Here is a 27,069-nt window from a genome sequence, read left to right as displayed (position 1 = left end):
GATGGTTGGCTGGTGTTGACTGCTGCAACTTGGAGACTATCAATCCTCTTGGCCATTTGCTCAAATTGTTGTTGAATTTGCTGCTGCATCATCTTGTTTTGAGCCAGGATTGAATCCACTCCTTCTAGCTCCATTACTCCTCTCCTTTGTGATGGTTGGCGGCCTCTTTGATGAGCAAAGAAATATTGGTTGTTGGACACCATATCAATGAGTTCTTGAGCCTCCTCTGCAGTTTTCATGAGTTGCAAGGAACCTCCAGCTGAATGATCCAAAGCTTCCTGGGATTTCAGTGTTAAGCCTTCATAGAAGTTTTGAAGCTTCTCCCACTCATTAAACATGGCAGGGGGACATTTCCTTATAAGAGCCTTGTACCTCTCCCATGCCTCATAGATGGGTTCGGCCTCCATTTGTGTAAATGTTTGTACCTCAGCCTTTAACCTTATAATCCTCTGAGGTGGATAAAATTTGGCAAGAAACTTAGTTACCAAATCATCCCAGTTGTTAATGCTGTCCCTTGGAAACGATTCCAACCATTGAGTGGCCTTGTCCCTGAGAGAAAATGGGAATAGCATCAGTTTGTAACTGTCAGGGGGCACTCCATTAGTTTTGACAGTGTTGCATATCCTCAAAAAAGTGGACAAATGTTGGTGTGGGTCCTCAAGTGGTCCTCCACCAAAAGAGTAGTTGTTCTGAACCAAAGTGATGAGTTGTGGCTTGAGTTCAAAATTGTTAGCATTGACATTTGGAGCCAAGATGCTGCTCCCACAATGTCTAGGATTTGCAAAGGTATAGGAAGCCAAAACTCTCCTCTGGGGTGGGTTGCCATTGTTGTTGTCTTCTCCACCTGGTGGATTGGTTAAATGTTCCTCCATCTCTTGGAATTCTTCGTCTGATTCCTCTTCTCCAACAATATTTTTCCCTCTTTCAGCTCTTCTTATCCTCCTGAGAGTTCTTTCGTCTTGTTCATGAAAATTGGGTATGGTTCTTCTTGTACCTGACATACAAGCAGAGCATGAAAAATGCACGAAACCAGCAAGTATTTTGGAGGAAAAATAAATTTCTCCCAAAACACACAAATCTAACCGGCAAGTGTACCGGGTCGTATCAAGTAATAAAAACTCACGGGAGTGAGGTCGATCCCACAGGGATTGAAGGATTGAGCAATTTTAGCTTAGTGGTTGATTTAGTCAAGCGAATCAAGATTTGGTTGATGGTTTTGTGACTTGCAGAATTAAATTGCATTGAAGTAAAGAGAATAAGAAATAAATTGCTGAAACGTAAAGGACAAGAAATTAAATGGCAAAAACTTAGAGTGCAAGAAATGTAAATTGCGGAATCTTAAAGTGCAAGAAATGTAAATGACTCGGAATGTAAAGGGGATTGGGACGTGGATTTGCAGTAATTAAACAAGGAAAAGTTGAATTGCATTAAACAGAAGAGGGAAAGGGAATTGGGATTGAACCGGATATGAAGCAGAAAAGTAAATGAACATAGAAAGCAGTAAACAGAGAAGTGAAATGGGAAATTCAGATCTCAGGACCCAGAGACTAGAAAACCAAGTCTAGATCTCAATGCCTTCCTAGATCCAACAAGAACAATTGCAGGGAAATTGTAAATTGCAAGGAAAATAGATGAAGAGCAATTAACCGGAAATAAAATTCAATTAGCAGTAAAGAAACAGAGAGATCCAAGATTGAGATTGAAACAGAATTTCTTCAATTCTCCAATCCAAGATCTAAGACAAGTGTAATTGAAATTGAAAGCAATAAAACTAAGAGGAAGAGAAGTGAATTCTCCTTCCCCAAGACAAAGAAATTAAAGTTCACTCAATAACAAAAGCTCTCCGAAAACTATTATGAAAATTCCAAAAGGAAAGCTCTCCGAAGAACTTGAATTTTATCCTATTTATACACTTTCTTCAAATGATCTTCAAGCCTTGAGTTGGGCCTTTGCTCTTGGTGGAATTGGGTTGAAAGAGGCCTTGGTTGATTGCTCTTGAAGTTTGGAGAAGAACCAAAGTGAACCAATTGAACCGGTTTTGAGGTTAGCAAAAGTTGGACCAAAAGTTGGAGCTAAAGTTAGGGGTCTAACTTTGGCTCCAACTTTTCATATCAGCTAGCACAATTTGCTGGTATGAACGTTGGTGCCAACGTTAGGGGTCTAACTTTGACCCTAACGTTGGCCTTGCCTTGTGTGCTAGTGGCGCCAACGTTAGCCTCCAAGTTAGGGGTCTAACGTTGGCGCAAACTTTTGCTCCTCTCCCTTGTAATTCATGTGCCAACGTTAGCCTCCAAGTTAGGGGGCTAACGTTGGCGCAAACTTTTGGTGCCCAGGGGAGAAATTCATGTGCCAACGTTAGCCTCAAATTTAGGGGGCTAACGTTGGCGCAAACTTTTGGTGCCCACGGGAGAAATTCATGTGCCAACGTTAGCCTCAAAGTTAGGGGGCTAACGTTGGCGCAAACTTTTGGTGCCCAGGGGAGAAATTCATGTGCCAACGTTAGCCTCAAAGTTAGGGGGCTAACGTTGGCGCAAACTTTTGAAGCCTAGGGGAGAATTTTCAAGTTCCAACGTTAGCCTCCAAGTTAGGGGGCTAACGTTGGGGCTAACTTTTCAACCAAAAGTTTGTGCAAAAGTTTGAAGCTAACTTTAGGTCCAGCTTTTTGCTTCCTGATTCAATTTCACTTATTCCATTGTCCTCTCTTCACTCCTAGCTATTCCTTCTTGCTTCAACCCTTCTCCAAGCTTTCTTCACCTATAATTAATCAACCAAACACATCAAAGCTATGCTCAAAATCATGAGATATTCATTCTTTCACAATATGCAACAAATATAGCATAAAACCTCATGAAATGGCATGAATTCATATACGGTTGGTTCAATCATGGGAAACATGAAAATCTACTCAATTAGCTTGCTTGTAGCTCAAGAAAGTGCATAATTCTAATGAAAACAAGAGAAAAAGACTAGCTAAAATAGGCTAGGATGACTTGTCATCATTGGTCAGTACCTGAATTCCGGAGGTAATTTCTCTTCCTTAACACCAATAAAATACGATATTCAATTATTTTTATTAGGATAGGATAGACTACATAGAAATAGGTAGTTGCATGCATGTTCTATTTGGCTGAAAAATTAATAAGTTTCTTTTTAAGACCCTATTTTTGAAAAAAAAATATCACTAATTTAAATCAAAATTTTTGTGTTAAAATTGTTAGAAGTTGTATTTAGAACATAGTTTAAAAAGCTAAGAACACACAACCTGTGAGATTTGAGCCTAATGACATGGTTACATTATTTAACCATAAATATTATTCTTGTGTGTTTACTTCTCTATGATTGTAATCTTTATTTTGTTCCATCCTATATGTCCAATGTTTAATGTGTTATATGCATGCATATGATTGAGGCCATTATTTTATTAACTCACTTACCCCAAATAGCCTATCCTTCCATTTACCTTTGTTAGCCACTTTGAGCCTTTTAAATCCCAATTGTTTCTATATTTTACTACATTACTAGCCTTAAGCGAAAAAACAATTAAATATCCCAATTGAATCTTTGGTTAGCTTAAGATAAAAATTGTGTGTCAGTTGAGTATAGGAAGATTGTGGGAACATGGGTTAATAAGGGAATGTGTCATGATAAAATAAAGGAAATTTGGGTACCTACTCATGTGAAATTAGAAAAATTGAAAATCCATGTGCATTGATAATGTTATGTTTATTTTTATGCTAAAAAAAAAAAAATATATATATATATATATAATCCAAAAATACTCAAGTAATTAAGTAATTAAATAAGGGGACAAAATTACCCCAATGCTAAGTTAAGTTAATGAAAAGATCAATGCATATGTGATAAAAATTAAAGGAAAAGTTGATGCATTAGTATATAATGCAAAAGTGAGAATTTTGGGTAGCTAGGCATAAACTTAAAGTATATAGAATGTGTATATAGGAAAGAGCTTATGTTAATCAAGGATTCAATTTATAGCTCACTTAGCCATATATATACCCTCACCTTTACCTTGGCCCCATTACAACCTTGAAAAGACCTCATGATGTTTGCATTGGTACATTAAATATTTGTTGATTGATTAGGTGAAGAACAAGGTTTAGAAAGCATGATTAGAGAGAGTAGAGTGATTACCCTATATACTAGAGAGACTAGAGTACATATACACCACCAGTGAGGGTTCAATGCTTAATTCTATGTTCCTTGCTTTCATGAGCTGTCTTCTTACAAGTTTACTTGTCTTTACTGTATAGTTTGAATTAGTGGGCTTTGAGTTATTTTTTTCTTGAAGAACTTATTTATTTTAACCAAGTAGACAGAATCATATAGTTGCATTCATATACATAGGTTGCATTGCATTGCATGAGTCTTACTTTTCCCTACTCATTTATTTTATCTCCTTAAGCTAAGCATGAGGACATGCTAATGTTTAAGTGTGGGGAGGTTGATAAACCACTATTTTATGGTTTATTTTGTGTTTAATTGAGTGGTTTCATCAAGTCTTCACCCACTTATTCATACTAATTGCATGATTTTATAACTCCTTCCTAGTATTGTTTTATGATTGAAAACTTGCTTCCTAAAGATCTTTAATTAGTATATTTTAATTCTCCTTTATACCATTCGATGCCGTGATCCGTGTGTTAAGTGTTTCAGGCTTCATAGGGCAGGAATGGCTTAGAGAATGAAGAGGAAGCTTGCAAAAATGGAAGGAACACAAGAAACTAAGGAGATGACCAGCGAACACCGATGCGCGCATATGGATCACGCGAGCGCGCGGAATGGAGAAAATTGCAGCGACGCGTGCGCGTGCCTGACGCGTACGCGTGGATTGGAGTCTTCACGAATGACGTGAATGCGTGACAAGGAAAATCGCTGAATGACGCGAACGCCTGGATGACGCGTACGCGTGACCTGCGCGATCTACAGAATTAACAGAAAATGCTGGGGGCAATTTCGGGCCACGTTTTGACCTAGTTATCGGCCCAGAAACACAGAACAAAGCTAGGGAACAAGCAGAGACTCAACACACACACATAGATGGAGATACACATTCATTCATATTAGGATTACTTTTAGTTTTAGATCTGAATCTAGAGAGAGAATTACTCTTCCTCTAGTTTCTCTTTACATTCCTAGTTATTGCTTTTGCTTTTGGATACTGAAGAGTCATTACCTCCGTTGAAGACATTATTCTAGTTCGTTTTCTTACTTACTCTTTTATTTATTCCATATTCTTAATTCTTGTTTAAAGTGGAAATTGGATTATTTTCATGGATTATTAGTGAAAAGGATTATTTTATTTTTAATTAAATTATTATGTCTTCTTCTTATATTTTTCTGAGTATTATATTCATGTCAATGGAGTAGAATTCCCAAACTTGACATGGGAATTGATTAAGAGGAGACACTTGGCTAGTTCTGTATTTACTAACGCTAGACCTTCCTAAGGGAGAGGACTAGGATTTGTTAATAAGGATTAGCTCAATCACTTGACTTTCCTTTATTTAGTAAGGGTTAACTAAGTGAAAACAACAACCTTTTTGATACTACACTTAAGAGATCCCAACAAGGATAGGACTTCCAATTAATCATTCCCCCAGTCAAGGCTTTTTATTAGAATATTAATAATCATTCTTAGTTTTATTGCTTTAATTTATAATTATTTAATTGCTCATTATCCAAACTCAAACTCTCTTGAAAACTCCTGATTAATAAGTTAGCACCCTTTCGTGCAACTCGTTGGGAGACGACCTGTGACTCATACTCCCAGTATTATTATTTCTAAATTTTATGACAACTTTTCTAAATTGACAAGGCGGATCTTAGCTGGTTATGAACTATACTCTCAACGCATTCTCTATATTGATTTCTTAATTAGCCGACTTCTGCCCTCACGTAAATGTCTCTCTTTATTACTTACTTTCTTTAGTTGTTACCTTTATTTCCTTGCCATTTATTTTCTTGCCCTTTCATCAATCAAACCCCCCATGTTCCTTCATAGCCAATAATTGATCACTTCATTGTAATTTCTTGTGAGACAGCTCGAGGTTTAAATACTTCGGTTAATTTTCATTGGGGTTTCTACTTGTGACAACCAATTATTAAAATTTGATTTGAGGATCGAATATCGGTTTGGGCTATGCTCACAACGAAATTATTTTGTTAAATTCCGAACCGGTATAAATTCTCACTTATCAAATTTTTGGCGCCGTTGCTGCGGAATTGCAATGGTGTTATATTATTGGGTATTGTATATATGTTGATATTGTGAATATGCTTCTTTGTTAGTTTTTTCTTGCTATAGGAGTTAGTTTTTATTAGTTCTTATTAGTATTTATTTTTATTTTCTCTTGTCACTATGAATTCTCACCCATTTGGATATGAGTTTAGTTCAAACTATGTTGTAGGAAATGGAAACTTCAATGAGGATGTGCATCAAGGATTTTGGAATCAAAGGTGAGAGGAGCCTCAAGCATTTGATTAACCTTCATGGCCACACCCTCCACCAATGTACTATGAGCAAGAACCACTCCAAGATGCATACCAATCTAATGTGTGTGGTGACCCTCATTGTCGTTGTCAACCACAATCACCATATGCTTATGAATCCCCTCCGCAACATTGTCAACCATCATACTCACAAGCCTCATACCACCATTCACCTCCACATGATCCTAACCCATATCCACCATAACAACCACCATATGAACCATACCTAGAGCCGTCACCATTCCAACATCAATACTCCCAAGAACCACAATTTCCATATACACTACCTCAAGACTTTTATCAAGATGAACTACCTTCCAACTACCATATCTTTTCCTCAAACAATGAACCCTCTCTTCCACCACCACCTTCATTGGACGAATTTCTCCAACCCCTAATGCAAGAGCAACAAGAGCTTATAGCTAGGTGTCAAAGGCAAGAAGAAGAGCAAAAGATGCTAGGAAAATTCGTGGCTAGCTTCACCGAAGTGATAAACCACATGGTATAATTGTGCTCAAATATCCAAGAGACTCCCATTGTTGAATGTGGAGGATTAATTGAGGAGCACAATGAGAAGGAGAATTTGGAGCTTCAAGGAGAAGAAGATAAGTTAAGGCAAGAAATGCAACAAGAGGAGGAAGTAGAGATAATTGAACCAAAAGAAGTGGTTAAAGATTTAAGAGATGTTGAGAGCAAAGAGGAATCTTAAGTTGAAGAGCCTTCTTCCATGGAGTTTGAAAGTGATGTCAAGGAGGATAGTACACAACCTCCAAGGCATATCGAGAGTGAAGAAATGGAAGAAATGGCACAAGCCCCAAGTTTCCCTATCTATGATGATTCCGCATCAACATATGATCCTTTTGAACTTGATAGATCCTTCCCCATTGAGCATGGAATTGATGATGAGGTAGATTTCACTCAACCTCCTATTTATGACTTGAGTGATGGGGAAGAGCTTGAAGAGATTGGTGAAGAAGAATGTGAACTTGAGGAAGCTTGGCAAGAGGTAGAGCTTGAAGAACCTTGCCCAGTGGTGGAAGACCCTAGAAGAGGATGGACGGGAGTGGAATACACTTTGTCAAAATTATTGGAAACTTGTCCACCTAAGTTACCATCTAATCCTTCATTTGAGTGGGTAAAACTTCTCACTATTAGCTTTATTATCCCACTTGAATTTGGTTTGCTTGAGACGGATGGCCAACTTATGGCGCTTTGTGGAATCAAGCGTAAGAGAAGAATGTTTAGTGGTTGGCGTTATAAATCTAGGCTCATTATGTTTGAAGCTTCAAGGAGTATATGCAAAGGTTGGGCTAGTGCTCAATTAGATGGGTCTAGGAGGATAGTTCGGTACCTTAGTGAGAATTCAACTTGCTTACCACCCGAAGAAAATCACCATGATCAACTTGAAGACAGGTGTGAAAATAAAATATGGGATCCCGGATCATACAAAGAGAATCAATTTTGGGAGCTCATGCTTTGTGAAGAACTCCATCAAAGTTTGGAGCTATTAATCTTGAATGATGGAGCTTATTGGAAGTCCAAGCATTGGTGGATGTTCAAGGATGAATTCAAGCACATGCCACCTTGATGAAGAGCTCCCCATAAGTCCAACTTAAGGACAATAAACAAAAGTTCTATGTGGGAGACACCCCATCATGGTAAAATATTTTCATTTTTCTCTTTGTAAATATTAGTAAAATAGGTTTTATTTCATGTTTAGTTTAGTTTGTTGAGTTTAATTGGAAGTCTAGTATGTTAAATAAGGTTTTATGGTGTTTTGGTAGCTGTTTGGAGGTTTGGAATGCTTGGTTTGGTGCAAGAAGTTGGAATAATTTTGAAAAACAAAACACCAGACTACGCGTACGCGTCACCCATGCGTAGCGTGACCCCCAAGTCATGCGGCCGCGTCGCTGATTCTTCGTGCTTGGCATGCGTCCGCGTCGCCCATGCGATCGCGTGGATGCCAGTTTCTTCACAGACTCCGTTTTATGCTTTCCTTCCATTTTTGTATGTTTTCTTTCCATCCTTTAAGTCATTCCTGCCTTAGAAGATCTGAAACTACTCAACACACTAATCACGGCATCGAATGGAAATAAAGGTAATTAAAATAATTAATTTTAAAGCATAGGAAAACATGTTTTTCACATACATCATATAATAAGGAAGGAAAAGTAAAACCATGCAATTAATATGGATAAGTGGGTGAAGGATTGAATAAATCACTCAGATTAAGCACAAAATATATCATAAAATATGGGTTTATCAACCTCCCCACACTTAAACAATAGCATGTCCTCATGCTAAGTCCAAGAGTATTGTTAGGTAAAAGTGGTGGAATGTCATGCAATGCAATCTAATCTAAATGCAACTACCTAGATGAATGATGCATCATGCAATTCTAGTTTTTATTCACTTGTATATAAAGCTTGCATGTAGTTGAATTAGTTCACATTCTCAAGGAGTCATATATATATATATATATATATATAGCCAAACCTTAGATAATGATGAAGCACTTTTATAGTTGAGATGGGAGAGAAAAACATTTTATAAATTTGCAAGACAATTAATAATTTAAACAGAGATATATGTTAATGAGCTATTGAACCCTCACTGGATTTTGTGTTTACTCTCTAATCACTCAGTGTTTATTGGGTTAATCACTCTATTCTTCTTTTTATTTTTACTTTCTATAATTTTGTTCTTCATCTAACCAATCAACAATTATAGAATATAGACATACCAAAAATTATGAGGTCTTTAGTAAAGATTGTAATGGGGCCAAGGTAAAGGTAAGGGTATATGTATAGGGCTAAGTGAGCTAATAAGTGAATCCTTAATTAGTCTAAGATCTCACCTAACACATACTTTCTAAAGCAAAGCTTCTTTACCTATTTTCCCATATTTTCCCACTTTTGATGTTACATGCTCATGTTTCAATGTTTATTATTTTTATCCCATGTGCATTGCTTTATTTCTCAATTGGGGAATTCTTTTTTGTCCCCTTTATTTAAATACTGAAATTTTTTTTTAATGCGCATGGTAATTCAGTTAATTTGATTTCACATGAGCATGCTTCCCAAAACTCTTTATTTTGAATTATTTTATTCTTTTCAACTTTTTCTACCTTTTGTTTTTATCATCCATGTTCCCAATAGGTTTTTCCACATTTAAACCATACATACTTCCTATCCTAAGCTAACCAAGGATTCAACTTGGGATTTTTATTTTGTTTTTCTGCTTAAGGCTAGTAATGTGGTTTATAGAAAAAAAAGGGATTTAAAGGCTCAAGGGGGCTAACATGGGTGATGTAAAAGGTGAGCTATTTTGGGATAAGTGAGCTAAAATCAAATAATGGCGTCAATCACTCTCTTGGTATGTATTTCTATTCTATAATTGGACATATAGATTAAAACAAAGTAAAGAACATCAGAATAAAAAAGAAGGGTGGAACACACAGGAATAAAATATTATGGTTTGAATGTAACCATACAATTAAGCTCAAAACTCACAGGCTGTGTGTTCTCTAGCTCAAAAATCATTTATCACTTATGTATGTCATGCAGGTTTAGTTAAAAATTCCCATTATTCACAATGTAAAACTTATATTGAATGGCTTTAAAGTTCTAGTGTTTCTCCTTGATGAAATGTTGTTAACTAACTAACATGTAATGCTATATATACAAGGTGTGTGGATTGTTTCTATTGTGTTCAAGTTCCTAGTTTACTTCCTTTTTATATTTTTAATTTAAACTAAGCTATCTTATGCTAAAAAGGGTAAACTATACTAATTAATCCACAATTTCTATAACAAATAAGTTAGAATTGCAACTAAACTAAATGGTTAAAATATGAACTAAAGTGCAATATAGAATAAATACATAAAAATAGTAATATATATATAAGTATTGGGAAAATAAAAATAAAAATAAAGAGAAAAATACAGAAAAGTAGCAAAATAAATAAAAAGAGTATGTAGTGGTTCACCAAAAAAAAGAACGCCAGAGATGGCGACCTCCCCACACTTAAAATGTAGCATTGTCCCCGATGCTCACCCAAGCAGGGTGTGAAGGGGTGTCATCACTGGAAGGGCAGGTAGCTGGGGTCTTTGTGGTGGTGGTCTGAGGATCAGCCTGCTGCAGAGGAGGTGTTGACTGGATAGAGATCTCGGGGTCTACAGCCTGAATATGAGGCGGAGCCTCCTGATGTGATACTGCCTGCTGGGTGCCTGCCTGCTCTGCCTCGCTCTGTGGATGGGTCTCTGCCTCGTGATCATCCGCCTCCTCCTCAGATGCCTCGGATGGTGTGTCAGGCTCGGAGGGGATGTCGCCAGAGTGTATCATCAGCTTCAGGTGCTCATAGCGTCGCTTGTTGTGATGCTCCATCTGGTCAAGCTGTCAAAACAGGCGGTGCACTAGGTGATAGATGGGCTCTGGGGCAGGTGGAGGTGCAGTGGTGGTGGCAGGGGTAGCTGTGGAAGAAGAGGGGCCGGCAGATGGTGTGGCTGTGTCAACAGTAGCAGTGAGGAATGGAGGTCTGTAGCCCAAAGCTAGAAAGCTCCTGCTGTAAGGGATAATCTTCTTGCATTCTGCAGAAGGTGGCTTTTCATCAGCATCCTCCCAAGGCACGTCAGCTCGACGGCCTAGCTGTGTAACCAGATAAGGAAAGGGAAGAGTGCCACGGACGTGGACCCTGGCCATATAGTACCGGATAAAGCGTGGTAGGTACAGGTCCTTACCCTCCATCACACACTATAGGAGGGTGATCATAGCGGCTGGTATCTCAGTCTCGTGAGTACTCGGCATAATAAAGTTACTAAGTATCTGATGCCAAAGCCGAGCCTCATCATTCAGGTAAATCCGCTTGATTCCCTTTGGCATGGTGGTGTTCTGACCCATAATCCAAGGAACGGTCGGGTCAAGGGCTATCCGGGCCTTTACTGCATCCTAATCAAATCGCATGAAGCGCATATCCTCCTCATCTTTCTGATAACCATCCAGCTGATCAGTTTTAGGCAGAAGCTTCAGAACTTCTTCAATGGCCTCTTCAGTGGCTAGAATCTGCTTTCCTCTAAGGTTCACTGCATCTAGAGAGGTTTTGAAGTAATTGCAATAGAATTCCCTAACCCAAGATGCATTGACCTCAGTCAGGTTTCTCTCCAGGAAGAACCAGCCTCTTTGTTTGATTTGCTCAAAGGTGTATTGCTGGAGTTCTTCTGGAATCTTCAGAGTCCTCTCCAGGTATAGGTTCCTGGAGGTTGCAAACACCAGATACCTCAGCTCACAGTATCGATTTGCAAACATTACTGGATCAGTAGCAGGGATTAGCTGGTCGGCCTTCTCTTGCGGGGTAAAATTTTTCTCCCGTAAGGAGGCATCATGCATGAGATCTATGATAGACATAAAGGCTTCTCTTCTTTTCCGTTTGCCAGTTGTTGCCTTTTCTTTCCCTTTTCTGTGGGATATAATAAAAACAGGAAAACAAGGATGCAATTAACAAAAGAAGCACATAGTGGCAAAGGAGCAGGAGAGTAATGAATATGAGCTAAGTAAATGTGCATTAAGGATTGAATAGGAGTTAAAAGTTCGAAAAGAAGAAATCACAATCCAAAATGTAATTGAATTCATGTTAAATAGAAAAATTAACCTCATGCCATGGTTAGAATGTTAAAAGAAAGTGAAAGAAAATCAGAAGAGAAGTTTTGAAAGGTTAGGTTGGTTAGAATTGAAAAAGAGTTAGGAAGTTAACATTAGTGAGTTGGTAAAAAAGTGGGTTAAAGTAAGTGGCATAATGGAAATATTCCAAGTGACAAGTATTCACAGTTAGAAGCTATAAGTAACTCATATCTAAATAAGGAAAACATGTTGATGATGATTCAAATAGATATAGAAATAGCAAAAATTGGAATCAAACATCAAAAATGCAAATTATGAACTAGGAAATCAAAGAGAATAAGAAAGCTTGCCCTGGCATTCATGAATTATTTTAGTTAGATCTAAGGAAAGCACAGTTGAAAATGCCAAAATCAAGACATGAATGGAAACATTTTACAGAAATTTGGACAGCATTCCGGCTAAAATTGGATTGTCCCGGAAAATAAACAGCAATCAAATAGTTCATATGAATCAAAATTAAAGCTGCAATTACATATAAGGAATATAAACATGAAAATTCAGTGTACAGAGCAGCAAGAAACAAGGAAGTACAGCATATGAACATTACAATCATCACAGCAACAACAGAATAAAACAAGAAACACGAACAGCGCAATTAAACAGACCTAAATCCACTAACCACATCCTAGGCTACCTGACAACCTAAAATCCACTACAACATGCATATCTAACTAGCCTAACGATGAACATAAACAGAAAAATATGAATGAACTACAAAGGATAGAAGGGTGGCGTTCGTCGGAACCTGGTAGGCGTAAGAGAGAGAGTGGGGCAGAGAGGTGGCTGGGAATGACGGCGGTGGCGTCCGGCGCGGCGGTGGTGGGTGCTATTCAGAGGAAGGGAGGGAAAGGGGGGTTGTAATGGGGGTAGGGGGAAGAAGAGGGGGAAGGGGGGGAAAGGGTGGGTGGCGCTGGGCAGTGGTGACGGCGGCGCGGGGGTGGTGGTCGCGGAGAGGCAGTGGCGGAGGGGGGAAGAAGGAAGAAGAAGAAAGGAGGGGGAAAGAGGAAGGGGGGTGGGTGGCGGCGGGGTCTGGGTGGTCGGCGGCGTCTGGCGGTGATGGTGGTTGGGTGGTGGTTGGTGGCTGGAGAAGAAGAGAGGAAGTGGAGAGGTTTGGGGAGGAGGGGGCGCGACTGATAGGGTTCGCGTGACTGGGGGGTTATAAATTTGAATCCACGCGATCGCGTGGGGCACGCAGTCGCGTGGTTGGGGCGAAAAGGTGGTTGACGCAATCGCGTGGGGCACGTGATCGCATGGAATGGGAAAAGAGTGAATGACGCGATCCCGTCGATGGAAATTGTGCTAAACGCACGAATCCAGCGTCGTTTCAGCGCAACTCTCTGTCTCCTTTGGGGTGTTGTACAATCCTATGCGACGCGATCGCATCACTCACACTGTCGCGTGGGATGTGTGTTGTGCAAGTGACGCGATCGCGTGAGTGACGCGATCGCGTGGGTCATTTGTGCAAAACGCACAATGGCCGCACGATTCCAGCCTAACTTTCTGGACGTTGGATCTTTACGCCGATCTCCAGGTCATGCGGCCGCGTGAATGACGCGGTCGCGTGGGTAGTGGTTTTCGCAATTTGACGCGATCGCATGAGGGATGCGGTCGTGTCGCACAGCCTTTTTTTTTTAAACTGTATGCAGAATGCAATGATTAATATGAATGAGATGCAAAGCTTCCAGGTTCAATATAATAAAATAAAATAAAACTTGAAAAAAATAAAACTAAATAAAAAAATATTGAAAAAGGAACGATCATACCATGGTGGGTTGTCTCCCACCTAGCACTTTTAGTTAAAGTCCTTAAGTTGGATATTGGATGAGCTTCTTGTCATGGAGGCTTATGCTTAAATTCATCCAGAAATCTCCACCAATGCTGGGAATGCCAATAGCCTCCGGGGTCCCAAACTAGGCATGTGAAGCTTCTGAGCAGCTTCAAACAGATTGTCAGGCTCCCAGGGTGATGAATGTCAGCACAGATTCCAGGATCCCAAACTTTGCTTTTGAATCCGCCTTCGTCTTGATCTATACTTTTCCATCCGGGTGGTTTAGAGATTAGATTCTCACCAGGATAACCAAATGTTTTCCGAGATCCATCTGATTGATCATGATGCCAATCCGTGCACTTTAAGTTGAAGCGTGGAACCTTATTGAACCTTGTGCACCAGCTCTGAGTACGAGCCATTTCCCTTTTACTCTTAAAGCCGCAGAGAGCTCTAAGCTGGCCATCTGTTTCAAGAAAACCATATTCAAGTGGCAAAACACAGTTAAAGGTTAAGGATTGTACCCACTTGAAACTTGTATTGGGTGGTAATGGCTTTGGAATAGGTAGTTCCAGTGATTCTGTGAGTTCTACTCCCTTGTGCTCTTCTGTGAAATTCTCCACTTCTTTGCAAGATTCTTCAAATATATCCATGTCCTGATCAAAGCCATCTGTGTCTTCCTCATCACTTAAGTCATTGACTGGAGGTTGAGAGAAATCTACCTCCGTATCATCTTCGTATTCACTTGGGGAAGATTCTTCGACCTCAGAGAATTCACTTGCGGATGCAAGTTCATTACTAGGAGAACTTGACTTGTGACTATCATCATCAAGGAAATCTGCTTCTTGGGTTATTCTGTCTAGTTCTTCATGAAAGACTTGCTCTGGGCATTGCGCACAATCCTCCTTAGCATCAATTGTAACATCCTTGACAGAATGCTCCACAACTTTGGATTCTCATGGAGGTTCAGCATCTCCTAAGTCTTCAACCAACTCTTCTTCTTCAATAATGACAGCTTCCTCTACTTGTTCCAGTACGAAACCATGCTCTGTCTTGTCTACTGGAGTTTCTAGTATCTCCTTCATGCTACGCTCTTCATTAGATCTTCCACATGGGGCTGTGGGATGTCCTTGAATGTTCGAACATCTAGAAGATAATTAACTTACTGCTTGCTCCAGTTGATGAAGGGTTGTTTGAAGTCGATTTACTGTTTCCTTGAGGCGAACCTCTGATTCTCGGGGTGATAGATTTGGATATAGCACAGGCGGAAGTGGTGGTGTTTGGGAGTGATTGGATTAGAACTGGGGTAAATGAGGATCATACGGTGGTGAATGGTGAAAAGGAGCTAGTGTGTGTGGTGCTTTGGGGTTATGATGAGAGGATGGTCTATAAGTACAGGGTGGGGCTTGTTGGTAATTACAAGGTTGTCCACCATGTCTATTTGCTTGGTATGCATTGTAGAATAGTCTTTGTCCATGATATCCTGGAGGGTGTTGTTGCCTAAAGGGTTGATCAGATCCTCTTGGCTCCATCCATCTTTGATTGCTCTAACCTTGATGCATGTTCCTGTTATAACTTCCATTCCTTTCAATAACATTAGAACCAAACTCAAAGCGACAGGGGTGAGAATTCATAGTAGCTAAAAGAAATAAAGAGGGGAAAGTAAAAGCAAATAAACAAGTAAAAGAAAAATATTTACAATAAGCAATATTAAGGCACACGATTGCAGTTTCCCGGCAACGGCGCCATTATGACGTTAGGATTTTATGGTGGTAAAGAATTTCATAAAAACAGTCACGTTGTAGATATAGTCTCTAAACCAACAGAAATCCCTTCGTACAAACGTTTTGGTTGTCACAAGTAACAAACCCCTAAATAAATTGATAACCGAAGTATTCAAACCTCGGGTCGTCTTCTCAAGGAACTGCAGGGAAGTATGTTCTTATTATTGGTTATGGAGATTGTAAATTGGGGTTTTGAGAATGAGGAGGGAATGATTTAATTAGCAAATAAAGTAAATGACGAACAAGCAATTTAAATGGCAAGTAAAATAAACAAATGACTGTAAATACTTTTGGCAAGGTATGAGAAATTAGAGGTCCTATCCTAGTTACCCTTATCAATGATGATGAGAATTGACTCTTAATTCCATTTTGTTAACCTTTACTAAGATAAAGGAAGGTCAAGGGATTAATTGGTTGATCTTCGAATCCTATTTATTTCCTAAGGAAAGATTGGGATTATTGAAGTTCAATTCAATTAACAAAGATAACAATTACCATTCATGTTTGAGTTTGATAACTCCTGAATTACTGATTTCTTAACCAAGACCAAAAGGGAGGAAAGTAAATCTACTGGAATAAAAATGTCTTCAGATGGGAATAACAACAATGTAAATAAGAGAAAGCAATATTAAACTGAAATACCTCAAATAACATTAATTCAAAAGAGTAATCTGTAACATGAATGTAGCATAAGCCAAATAGGCAACATAACTAATATAAGCATTAAAGTATCTGAAAGTAAGAGATAAATATAAAGTAAAAGAACATTGAACATGGGATCGAGAGTCACTCCTAAAACTAAGAGAAATCCTAAATCCTAATCCTAAAAGAGAAGAGAGAGGAGAGAACCTCTCTCTAAACTAAATCTAAATCATGAAAACTAAACTAAAGTCGTCTCTCCCTGAATGGATGCATTCCCCCACTTCATAACCTCTGGTCTATGCCTTCTGGACTTGGATTTGGGCCAAAAAGGGCTTCAGAATTCGCTGGGAGCATTTTCTGCAATTTCTGGTGCGTGGCCTCTGTCACGCGTCCGCGTGGGTCACGCGGTCACGTCATTCGGAGTTTTCCTTATCATGCGGTCGCGTCAGTCATACGGCCGCGTCATATTTGTTCTGCTTAAGGCGCGCGGTCGCGTCAGTCATGCGGCCGCGTCGCTGCTTCTTCGCGCTTGGCATGCGTCCGCATCGCCCATGCGATTGTGTAGATGCCAGTTTCTTCACAGACTCCGTTTTATGCTTTCCTTCCATTTTTGTATGTTTCCTTTCCATCCTTTAAGTCATTCCTGCCTTAGAAGATCTGAAACTACTCAACACACTAATCACGACATCGAATGGAAATAAAGGTAATTAAAATAATTAATTTTAAAGCATAGGAAAACATGTTTTTCACATACATCATATAATAAGGAAGGAAAAGTAAAACCATGCAATTAATATGGATAAGTGGGTGAAGGATTGAATAAATCACTCAGATTAAGCACAAAATATATCATAAAATATGGGTTTATCAGAGCTTCCCAACCTCTTCTCCGAACCATGATGACTTGCATCATCTACCCTTTTTTCTTGCATAAAAAGGACCATAAAAGGGCATAATCTCATTAAATCATTGCAATTCGTGCATCAATTGATAAACATTACAATACATTGCTTTGAAATTAGTTTGTGCTGAATTTCAGGAGAAAAAGACATCAAAAAGGGGGAGAAAACAACAAAAGAAGCTGGGCGTGTGAAACGGGCATGCCACTTGGAGCAAACGCCACAAAATCACATGGACGTGGCACGCCAAGAGCTGGGCGTGGCACGCCAGTACAACCTTCCAGAGAGCCACAATGAAGGCCACCAAAGGGGCGTGGCACACCAGGCTAGGCGTGGCATGCCAAACTGACCACTTAATTCATGGGCGTGCCACTTAATGTCGAAGGCGTGGCATGCCAGCTTTAAAATCACTTGGGCGTGGCACTTGAGGAACCAGGCATGGCACGCCAAAGCTAAGAAGGACACAAATGAATGGGCGTGCCACTTGAGAAGCTTGGCGTGGCACGCTGGTACAAAATTCCAGAGAGGAAGTTGAAGGTTAAAAAGGCTGGGCGTGCCACTTGAGCATCTGGGCATGGCACGCCAACGTACAAAGAAGGCCAAAGCAAAGACTAAGCATGCCACTTGGTGTCGAAGGTGTGGCACGCCAGCTCAAGATCCTTACCTGGGCGTGCCACTTGAATGCTAGGCATGGCACGCCAACTACTGGAACCAAGGAAAATGATGGGCGTGGCGCGCTAGTTATACTTTCCAGAGAGGGAGAAATAAGGCCAACCATATGGGCGTGCCACTTGGCATTGAAGGCGTGGCACGCCAGCTATAAAAATCAACTGGGCGTGCCACTTGAGTCCCAGGCGTGGCACGCCACCATCACCAATCACCCAAGAGATGACCTGGGCATGCCACTTGAGTTCTGGGCGTGGCACGCCAAGCAGAGGAACCAAGCACATGAAGGGCGGGGCACGCCAAACCCTGGGCGTGCCACGTTAGTTCAACTTTCCAGAGAGAGAGACCAAGCACAAAGCATGGGCGTGGCATGCCAAACCTTGAGCGTGCCACGCTAGTTCAAATTTCCAGAAGCCAACAATGAGAGGAAAAAGCCTGGGCGTGCCACTTGGGCTCGAAGGCGTGGCACGCCAGTCTAACCAAGGCTTTAAAAAGGCCTGGGCGTGCCACTTGGGCTCGAAGGCGTGGCGCGCCAGGCTACCCAAGGCCTAAAAGAACCCTGGGCGTGCCACTTCGTGTCGAAGGCGTGGCACGCCAGGGTTGTCAGTGAAGGGAGGCGTGCAACTTGAGGAATGGGCGTGGCATGCCAAGGCAGAACCAGAGCTAGGCGTGGCACGCCACTGAAGCGCCAATCACACGCCAGTTGTGAGATCACATTTTATGAGTTTCTTTTCCCTCTAAAATGTAATTTTACTTTCACTTTTGTATTTTTCTTTATTTTCTATTACTAGGAGTAGTATATATACCCCTTGGAAGTACTGGAAAAGGGGTTAAGCAGTTGAGCTATTAGTTGAAGGATAGTTAGATTCACTTTTTCCACTTTTTTTACCTTTTCTTGAGCTTTGAGTAGCTAAATTTCCTCTCAATTACTTGATGGATTAATGATAGTGAATTTCTTCTTCTCTTCATCTTCTCTTTGATTTGCTAGAAAGAATTTCGTTCTTCATGCTAGTGTTCAATCACCTTGGAAAAGGGGTTGAATGCAAAATAGGTTTCATGGGAACCTTGGAAAAGGAAACATGAAACCATGCTAGAAACCCCTTCTCACACTTGAGTAGGATCTGGGTTTTGGTGTTTGGATATGGTGACATAAAATCCTCCCTCTACTTGGACCTATGATGATGTGTGGTATAATCAGGGACCAAGCATATCTCTCTTCATGAGCAATTAGACAAAGGAATTGGCTATTGATCAAGATCTGAGAGATTGAGTCACCAAGGGATTGGGGCTCAATCAATCATGATTGCCAAGAGGTCAATGAGTTGCATGATTGAGGAGGATATGAGCTGGAATTAATCCAAAGAGACAACATCTCCTGATCTCAATGAATTCCCTCATTCTTATCTTCCATTCTCTTTATAGTTTTCTTTACGTTCTGCAATCCCCCATTCCCATTTATTATTGAGTCATTTAAGTTTCTGCTCTTTAATTTTATTGCCATTTACAATTCTGCTATTTACTGCTTTCTTTTACTTTTGAGTTATTTATATTTCTGCACATTTACAATTCTGTAATCACAATCTATTCTGCTTAGCTTGACTAATTCACCAATTGATTAAAGTTGCTCAAATCTACTAATCTCTGTGGATATGATCCCACTCCACTGTGGGTTATTACTTGACGATAATTTTAGTGCGCTTGCCAAAAGAACGGATTCACAAATTTTATAATGGGGTGTGAATTCGGATCATCAAGTTTTATGGTGCCGTTGCCAGGGATTGGTTTGAATTTGACAATGATTAAATTGATTGAGGAGCTAGATTAAGCAATTTTATTACCTTGTTATTTTCTTTTTAGTTTTTTACTCTTCCGTCTACTCTATTTTCTTTAGTTTTACTTTGATTATTTTAGCTATTCACTGTCCATATTTCCATTCTTCTAACTGTTTGATTAATTGCATCAACCAAGCTAACCACTAATCTTACTATAGTGATTCTTTCACTTGTCCTCTACTTGCTTTTTTGTTGAATGTATGACAGGTAGAAGGGAAGAAACTTCATCTTCATTTGATAGTGAAATTGAGAGGACCTCCCTTAGATTAAGGAGGGAAGCAAGAGGCAAAGGCATAGTTGGAGAGGAACTAGTGCAGGAAGATCTGAGAACCACCATGGATGACGAAGTACAGGATAATGTTGGAGGAGATGCTGGAAATCATGTTGGGCAAGAGAGGAGAGTCTTAGGCTCCTACATCAACCCAAATCGAGGAAACTGTGGCAGCAGCATCCTCAAACCAACAATCCATGCTAACAACTTTGAGTTGAAACGTCAACTCATCACACTTGTTCAAAATAATTGTTCATATGGAAGAGGAGCCCAGGAGGACCCAAATCAACATCTCAGTACATTCTTGAGGATTTGTGACACTGTAAAGTCCAATGGTGTACATCCTGACACCTACAAGCTACTTTTGTTCCCTTTCTCACTCAGAGATAAGGCAGTAAAGTGGTTGGAAGTATTCCCCAAGGAGAGTCTAACCACATGGGATGATGTTGTAAATAAATTTCTAGCAAGATTTTACCCTCCGCAGAGAGTCAACAGGCTAAGAGCTGAGGTGCAAACTTTCAGACAACAAGATGGTGAAACACTTTATGAAGCCTGGGAGAGGTTCAAGGATTTGACAAGGAAATGCCCACCTAATATGTTCAATGAGTGGGTGTAACTACACATCTTCTATGAAGGGCTGTCATACGAGTCAAAGCAAGCAGTAGATCATTCTTCTGGAGGCTCACTCAACAAGAAGAAAACCATTGAAGAAGCCATAGATGTCATAGAGACTGTAGCGAAGAATGAGCACTTTTATGCTTCAGAAAGAACTCAAAAGAGAGGAGTGATGGAACTCAAATTGATCACTGCACAACTAGCAGCCTTGACCAAGAAGATGGAGAGTAATCAAGTCTGAGCCATTCAAGCCCAAACCCCCCAACAAGAAGGAGATGCACCAGAAGTTGACTGTGAACAAGCTAATTATGTGAACAATTCTAGACCCTCATATGACCCAAACTCCAAGACATACAATACAGGTTGGAAGAACCACCCAAATTTTGGGTGGGAGAACCAAAAAAACCACAATCCAGATCATACAAAGCCATACCAAGCCAATCAATACCAAAATCACTCACCCAACCATCAACCAAACAATAACAGACCCTACCACAATGCACAAAACACATCATATCATTCCACTCAACCAATGCACAACAACCACCATCAAGACACATCAACCTCAACAATACAACCATGTGAGATCAAGAGCAACTTTGAGAGAGTAGAAGCTGCAATAGCACAACTATCATCACAGTTGACAGGAGCTATTTCCACTCTTTTGGAGAGACAAACACAAGCTGACAAGAGGATAGATGCCAACCAAGAAGAGTACAGGTCAAATCTGAAGAATCAAGGCGCAGCCATTTCAAAATTGGTAGCACAAGTAGGGATTCTGTCCAAGCAAATTCCTATGTCTACACATACATTTTCCAGTGATACCATGGCTAACCCAAGAGGGGAATGCAAGGCCATCACACTTAGAAGCGGAAAGGTGGTGGAAGAAGCAAACTCAAGCCAGAGCAACCAACAAAAAGAAGCTGCAGAAAAGCCTGAAAACAAGAATGAAGAGGAGACCCCTACCCCATCATCACCAAAGCCAATCTTGAAGCCTTATGTGCCAAAAGCACCATATCCACAAAGGCTGAGGAAAGATGGGAAGGATGGCTAGTTCTTTAGATCTTTGGAGATCTTCAAGAAGCTCCAAATTAACATACCATTTGCTGAGGCATTGGAGCAAATGCCACTCTATGCCAAATTTCTGAAGGAGCTCATGACAAGAAAGAGGAACTGGGGAGAAAAAGAGACCATAGTGTTAACTGAGGAGTGTAGTGCCATAATACAAAGGAAGCTACCCCAGAAAATGAAGGACCCAGGGAGTTTCCAAATCCTCTGCATCATAGGGGATATAAACATTGAGAAGGCCTTGTGTGACATCAATCTCATGTCCCTAACCATGATGAAGAGGATGAAGATTGAGAAAGCCAAGCCAACAAGAATGGCACTCCAATTAGCTGACAGAACCTTCAAGTTCCCACATGGGGTAGTGGAAGACTTGCTGGTGAAAGGGGGAGAATTCATTTTCCCAGCTGACTTTGTTGTGTTGGATATGGAAGAAGAGGCTAACACATCAATCATTCTAGGAAGGCCATTCCTAGCTACTGCTAGAGCCATCATTTATCTACAAAAAGGGGAATTAGTCTTAAGATTACATGAAGAGAAGATGGTCTTCAATGTCTTCAAGGCAATGAGTTACCCCAAGGAATCCATAGGAGAATGCATGATGGTGGACATCATAGAATAAATAGTTCAAGGAGTCTTTGAAGAAGAACAATGTGAAGGAGCTATTGAGCTAGAGTAGCAAGCATCAAGTGGAGAACAACCACAAGGAACCATGGAGAATTCAATCACGTTGAACCCCAAAGACAGTAAAGAAGTAGACGCACTAAAACTCGAGTTGAAGACCTTACCACCAAGCTTGAAATATGCATATCTGGGCAACAACAACACATACCCGGTGATCATCAATTCAAGTTTGAGTGAGGAGCAAGAGGAAGAACTTATCCAAGTGCTGAAACAGCACAAGGACGCCATAGGCTATACACTTGCAGACTTAAAAGGAATCAGCCCTTCAATGTGCATGCACAAGATACTACTTGAAGAAGGTGCTAAACCCTCAAGGCAGCAGCAAAGAAGGCTGAATCCAACCATGAATGAAGTGGTCCAAAAAGAAGTATTAAAGTTGTGGCAAGCAGGGGTGATCTACCCCATCTCAGACAGTCCTTGGGTAAGCCCGGTGTAAGTAGTCCCAAAGAAAGGAGGGTCACTGTTGTACCAAATGAGAAGAATGAGCTGATACCCACAAGAACCGTGACCGGGTGGTGCATGTGCATTGATTATAGGAAGCTTAATGAGGCCACCAGGAAGGATCACTTCCCCTTACCTTTCATGGATCAAATGCTTAAGAGATTAGCTGGACATGAGTATTACTGCTTCTTGGACGGCTATTCGGGCTACAACCAAATTGTTGTAGACCCCAAGGACCAGGAAAAAACTTCATTTACTTGTCCATATGGAATTTTTGCTTATAGGAGAATGCCCTTTGGATTGTGCAATGCACCTGCAACATTCCAAAGGTGCATGCTCTCCATATTTTCAGACATGATTGAAAGATTCATTGAGGTGTTTATGGATGATTTTCTGTATTTGGTAACTCATATTTTGATTGCTTACACCACTTAGCCTTGGTGCTAAAGAGATGCCAAGAGACCAACCTCGTTTTGAACTGGGAGAAATGCCATTTCATGGTTACAGAGGGGGTGGTCCTTGGTCATAAGATCTCCAAAAGGGGCATAGAGGTGGACAAGGCTAAGGTGGAGGTGATTGAAAAGTTACCCCACCTTGCAATGTCAAGGCAATTAGAAGTTTTCTAGGACATGCTGGCTTCTACAGGAGATTCATTAGAGACTTTTCCAAGGTTGCCAAACCTTTGAGCAACCTACTAGTCTTTAATGTATCTTTTATTTTTTATGATTAATGCATGATAGCTTTTAAGGAACTTAAAAACAAACTCTCCTCTGCGCCTATCATAGCACCACCATGCTGGGATTTACCTTTTGAGCTGATGTGTGATGCATCAGATTTTGCTGTGGGTGCCGTTTTAGGACAGAGGAGGGATAAATTGGTACATGTCATTTATTATGCTAGCAAGGTTCTTAATGAGAATCAAAGGAACTATACCACTATAGAAAAAGAATTACTCCCCATTGTCTTTGCTTTTGATAAATTTAGATCATATCTTATTGGTTCTAAAGTAATTATATTCACTGATCATGCAGCACTCAAATACTTGCTCACCAAACATGATTCCAAGCCCAGACTAATAAGATGGATTCTGCTGCTCCAAGAGTTTGACATTGAAATTAAAGATAGGAGTGGAGCAGAGAACAAAGTGGCTGACCACCTCTCAAGAATGCCACAAGAAGAAGATGGGGCACACCAAGTTGCAGTAAATGAAAGCTTCCCTGATGAGTACTTGATGATGATACAAGAGGCCCCTTGGTTTGCTGACATAGCCAACTTCAAGGCTATTGGGGAGCTACCAACTAACATCAACAAGCATATGAGGAAAAAGCTGGTCAAGGACCCTAAACACTACATTTGGGATGAACCCTATTTGTTCAAAAAGTGTGCTGATGGAATCTTGAGAAGGTGTATTTCCCATGAGGAAGGGCAAGAAGTGCCTTGGCAGTGTCATGGATCTACATATGGAGGCCATTTTAGTGGGGATAGAACTGCAGCCAAGGTGCTACAATGTGGATTTTACAGGCCAACCATCTTCAAAGATGCAAAAGAATTGGTGACAAGATGTGATGAATTCCAAAGGGCTGGCAATTTACCCAAGAGAAATGAGATGCCACAGAGGTTCATAATAGAGTTAGAATTATTTGATGTGTGGGAAATTGATTTTATGGGACCCTTCCTATCCTCATACTCAAACAGTTATATATTGGTGGATGTAGATTATGTATCAAAGTGGGTTGAAGCCATAGCCACTCCAACAAATGATAACAAAGTTGTAATGAACTTTTTGAGAAAGAACATCTTCAATAGATTTGGGGTGCCTAGAGCACTCCTTTCCAAGCGTGGAGTTAAGCACAAGGTGGCAACCCCATATCACCCACAGACCAACGGGCAAGTAGAAATTTCAAACAGAGAGCTTCAAAGAATTCTTGAAAAAACTGTTGGAAGCTGATGAGAGAACTTTTGCGTGGTCTAGAAATTGCGGATAAATCCTCGTTGCAAGTATAGTTTCTAAACCTTCAAAAGTCCTTTCATACAAATGTTTTGGTTGTCACAAGTAACAAACCCCTTAAAATTGATAACCGAGTATTTAAACCTCGGGTCGTCTTCTCAAGGAATTGCAGGGAGGTATGTTCTTATTATTGGTTATGAGTTTGTAAATTGGGAAAATTTGGAGTTTGGGCAATGGGCACAGGTATATTTTCAAAGCAATAAAAATAAATAAATAACTGTAAAGCAAACTTTTGGCAAGGTATGAGAAATTGGAAGTCCAGACTTAGTTATTCTTATCAACAATAATGAAAGTTGAATCTTAATTCCACTTAGTCAACCTTTACTAAAGTAAAGAAAAGTCAAGGGACTAATTAGTTTGATCTTCGAATCCTATTTATTTCCTAAGAAAAGGTTGGAATTATTAAAGCTCAGTTCAATTAGCAAAGATAACAGTTATCAATTATGCTGTTGAGTTGGATAACTTCTGAGTTACTGATTTCTTAACCAAAACCAAAAGGGGAAAAGTAAATCTACTGGAATAAAAATGTCTTCAGATGGGAAGCAGTAATCATGTAAATAAAAGAAAGCAATCATGAATTGAAATACCTCAAATAAAATTAATTAAGAAAATTATATGTAACATGGAAGAGTTCATAAATTAAATAAAAATAAAGAACCTGGGATTGAGAGTCACTCCTAAAACTAAGAGAAGTCCTAAATCCTAAGAGAGAGAGGGGAGAACCTCTCTCAAAATTAATCTAAATCATGAGAAGTGAATTATGAGAGCCTCCTTATGAATAGATGCATTCCTCCACTTTATAGTCTCTAATTTGTATTTTCTGGGCCGAGAACTGGGTCAGAAACAGCCCAGAATTCGCTGGTCTCGAATTCAATCACGCTGGATTTCCGTCACTGTGACGCTGCCGCATGGATCACGCGGTCGTGTCACTTAGCTTCAGGGGAACTATATCATATTAAATATCAAATTGAAGCCCCGAACGTTAGCTTTCCAACGCAACTGAAATCGCGTCGTTTGGACCTCTGTAGCTAAAGTTATAGCCGTTTGAGTGAGAAGAGGTCAGGCTGGACAGCTTAGCAATTTCTCCAACTTCTTGTATTCCTTTCACTTTTGCATGCTTCCTTTCCATCCTCTGAGCCATTCCTGCCCTGTAATCTCTGAAGTCACTTAACACACATATCAAGGCATCTAATGGTAATAAGAGAGGATTAATAATAAGCAAATATAAGATCAAAGAAGCATGTTTTCAATCATAGCACAAAATCAAGAAGGAAATATAAAACCATGCAAATATTATGAATAAGTAGGTAAAGAGTTAATAAAAACCACTCAATTGAGTACAAGATAAACCACAAAATAGTGGTTTATCAGAAGCTCAAGAAAGGATTGGTTTAAGAAGCTGGATGATGCACTATGGGCCTACAGGACAGCCTTCAAAACACCTATTGAAATGTTTCCATACCAATTGGTGTTTGGTAAGGCTTGTCACTTACCAGTTGAGCTTGAGCATAGAGAATTTTGGGCTATAAAAATGTTGAACTTTGATGAACAAGCTGCTGGAGAAAGGAGGCTTATGCAGCTAAATGACGTAGAGGAGTTTAGGAATAAGGCATATGAAAGTACCAAGATCTACAAAGAGAATGCAAAAAGGTGGCATGATCAGAAGACAGCAAGGAGGGAGTTCACTAAAGGGCAACAGGTGCTGCTGTATAATTCGAGACTCAAGTTCTTCCCTAGAAAGCATAAGTCTCGATGGTCAGGCCCCTTCACCATCCTCAATGTATCCCCCTATGGCCACGTAGAGCTCATGGAAGACAAAACACAAAGGACCTTCACTGTGAATGGCCATAGACTCAAGCATTACCTAGGGGACTCACTGGATGAGAAGAGAGTGAGCTACAACCTTAGCTAACAAAGGAAGAACGTCAAGCTAGTGACAATAAAGAAGCGCTAGTTGGGAGGCACCCCAATACTTGATATCCTTTTGAAATTTGTCAATTTAGATAGTTTGAGTTTGAGTTGAAATTTTATGTTTTCTTGCCTTCTAGAAGTAGATTGTAGATAATAGATTAAGAATTTGATTTGGTAGTTAGGAGGTCCTTATATTCTGTTTTCTTTTGGCCTGAAATTGCAATTTGATGAATACATATGCTAATGACGAGCTATTGGGCTGAGAGCTAGCTAAAAAGCTAAGTTTGGTGTGGCCACTAAT

General features: G+C 40.1%; 1 protein-coding gene and 1 non-coding gene across 2 annotated transcripts; one reads left to right on the top strand and one right to left on the bottom strand.

Moving 5' to 3' along the window:
• Window positions 1-20,537: 20,537 nt before the first annotated feature.
• LOC148576946 (small nucleolar RNA R71) lies at window positions 20,538-20,644 on the bottom strand. Its single transcript, XR_015903565.1, has one exon. It is a non-coding gene; the product is annotated as a small nucleolar RNA R71 (small nucleolar RNA).
• A 1,792-nt stretch (window positions 20,645-22,436) lies between these two features.
• On the top strand, window positions 22,437-26,769 carry LOC107607963 (uncharacterized). The gene is made up of 4 exons (XM_021110220.2): window positions 22,437-22,707; window positions 23,590-23,726; window positions 24,231-24,736; window positions 26,283-26,769. The coding sequence occupies exons 1-4, from the start codon at window positions 22,437-22,439 to the stop codon at window positions 26,767-26,769; spliced, it is 1,401 nt and encodes a 466-aa protein (XP_020965879.2).
• The last annotated feature ends 300 nt before the right edge of the window (window positions 26,770-27,069 follow it).

Source organism: Arachis ipaensis, chromosome B1 (assembly GCF_059453495.1).
Source record: "Arachis ipaensis isolate K30076 ecotype BB chromosome B1, ASM5945349v1, whole genome shotgun sequence".
Classification (NCBI taxonomy): domain Eukaryota; kingdom Viridiplantae; phylum Streptophyta; class Magnoliopsida; order Fabales; family Fabaceae; genus Arachis; species Arachis ipaensis.
This window is presented reverse-complemented; position numbering and strand designations above follow the sequence as displayed.

Excerpts from the sequence above, each read along its gene's own strand:
- LOC107607963 (XM_021110220.2), top strand. The coding sequence starts at position 22,437 with ATGGAGAATTCAATCACGTTGAACCCCAAAGACAGTAAAGAAGTAGAC. Across the intron at positions 22,708-23,589 it reads CAAGATACTACTTGAAGAAG|CTTTTAAGGAACTTAAAAAC; the intron begins GTGCTAAACCCT and ends AATGCATGATAG. Across the intron at positions 23,727-24,230 it reads GACAGAGGAGGGATAAATTG|TGTGCTGATGGAATCTTGAG; the intron begins GTACATGTCATT and ends TTGTTCAAAAAG.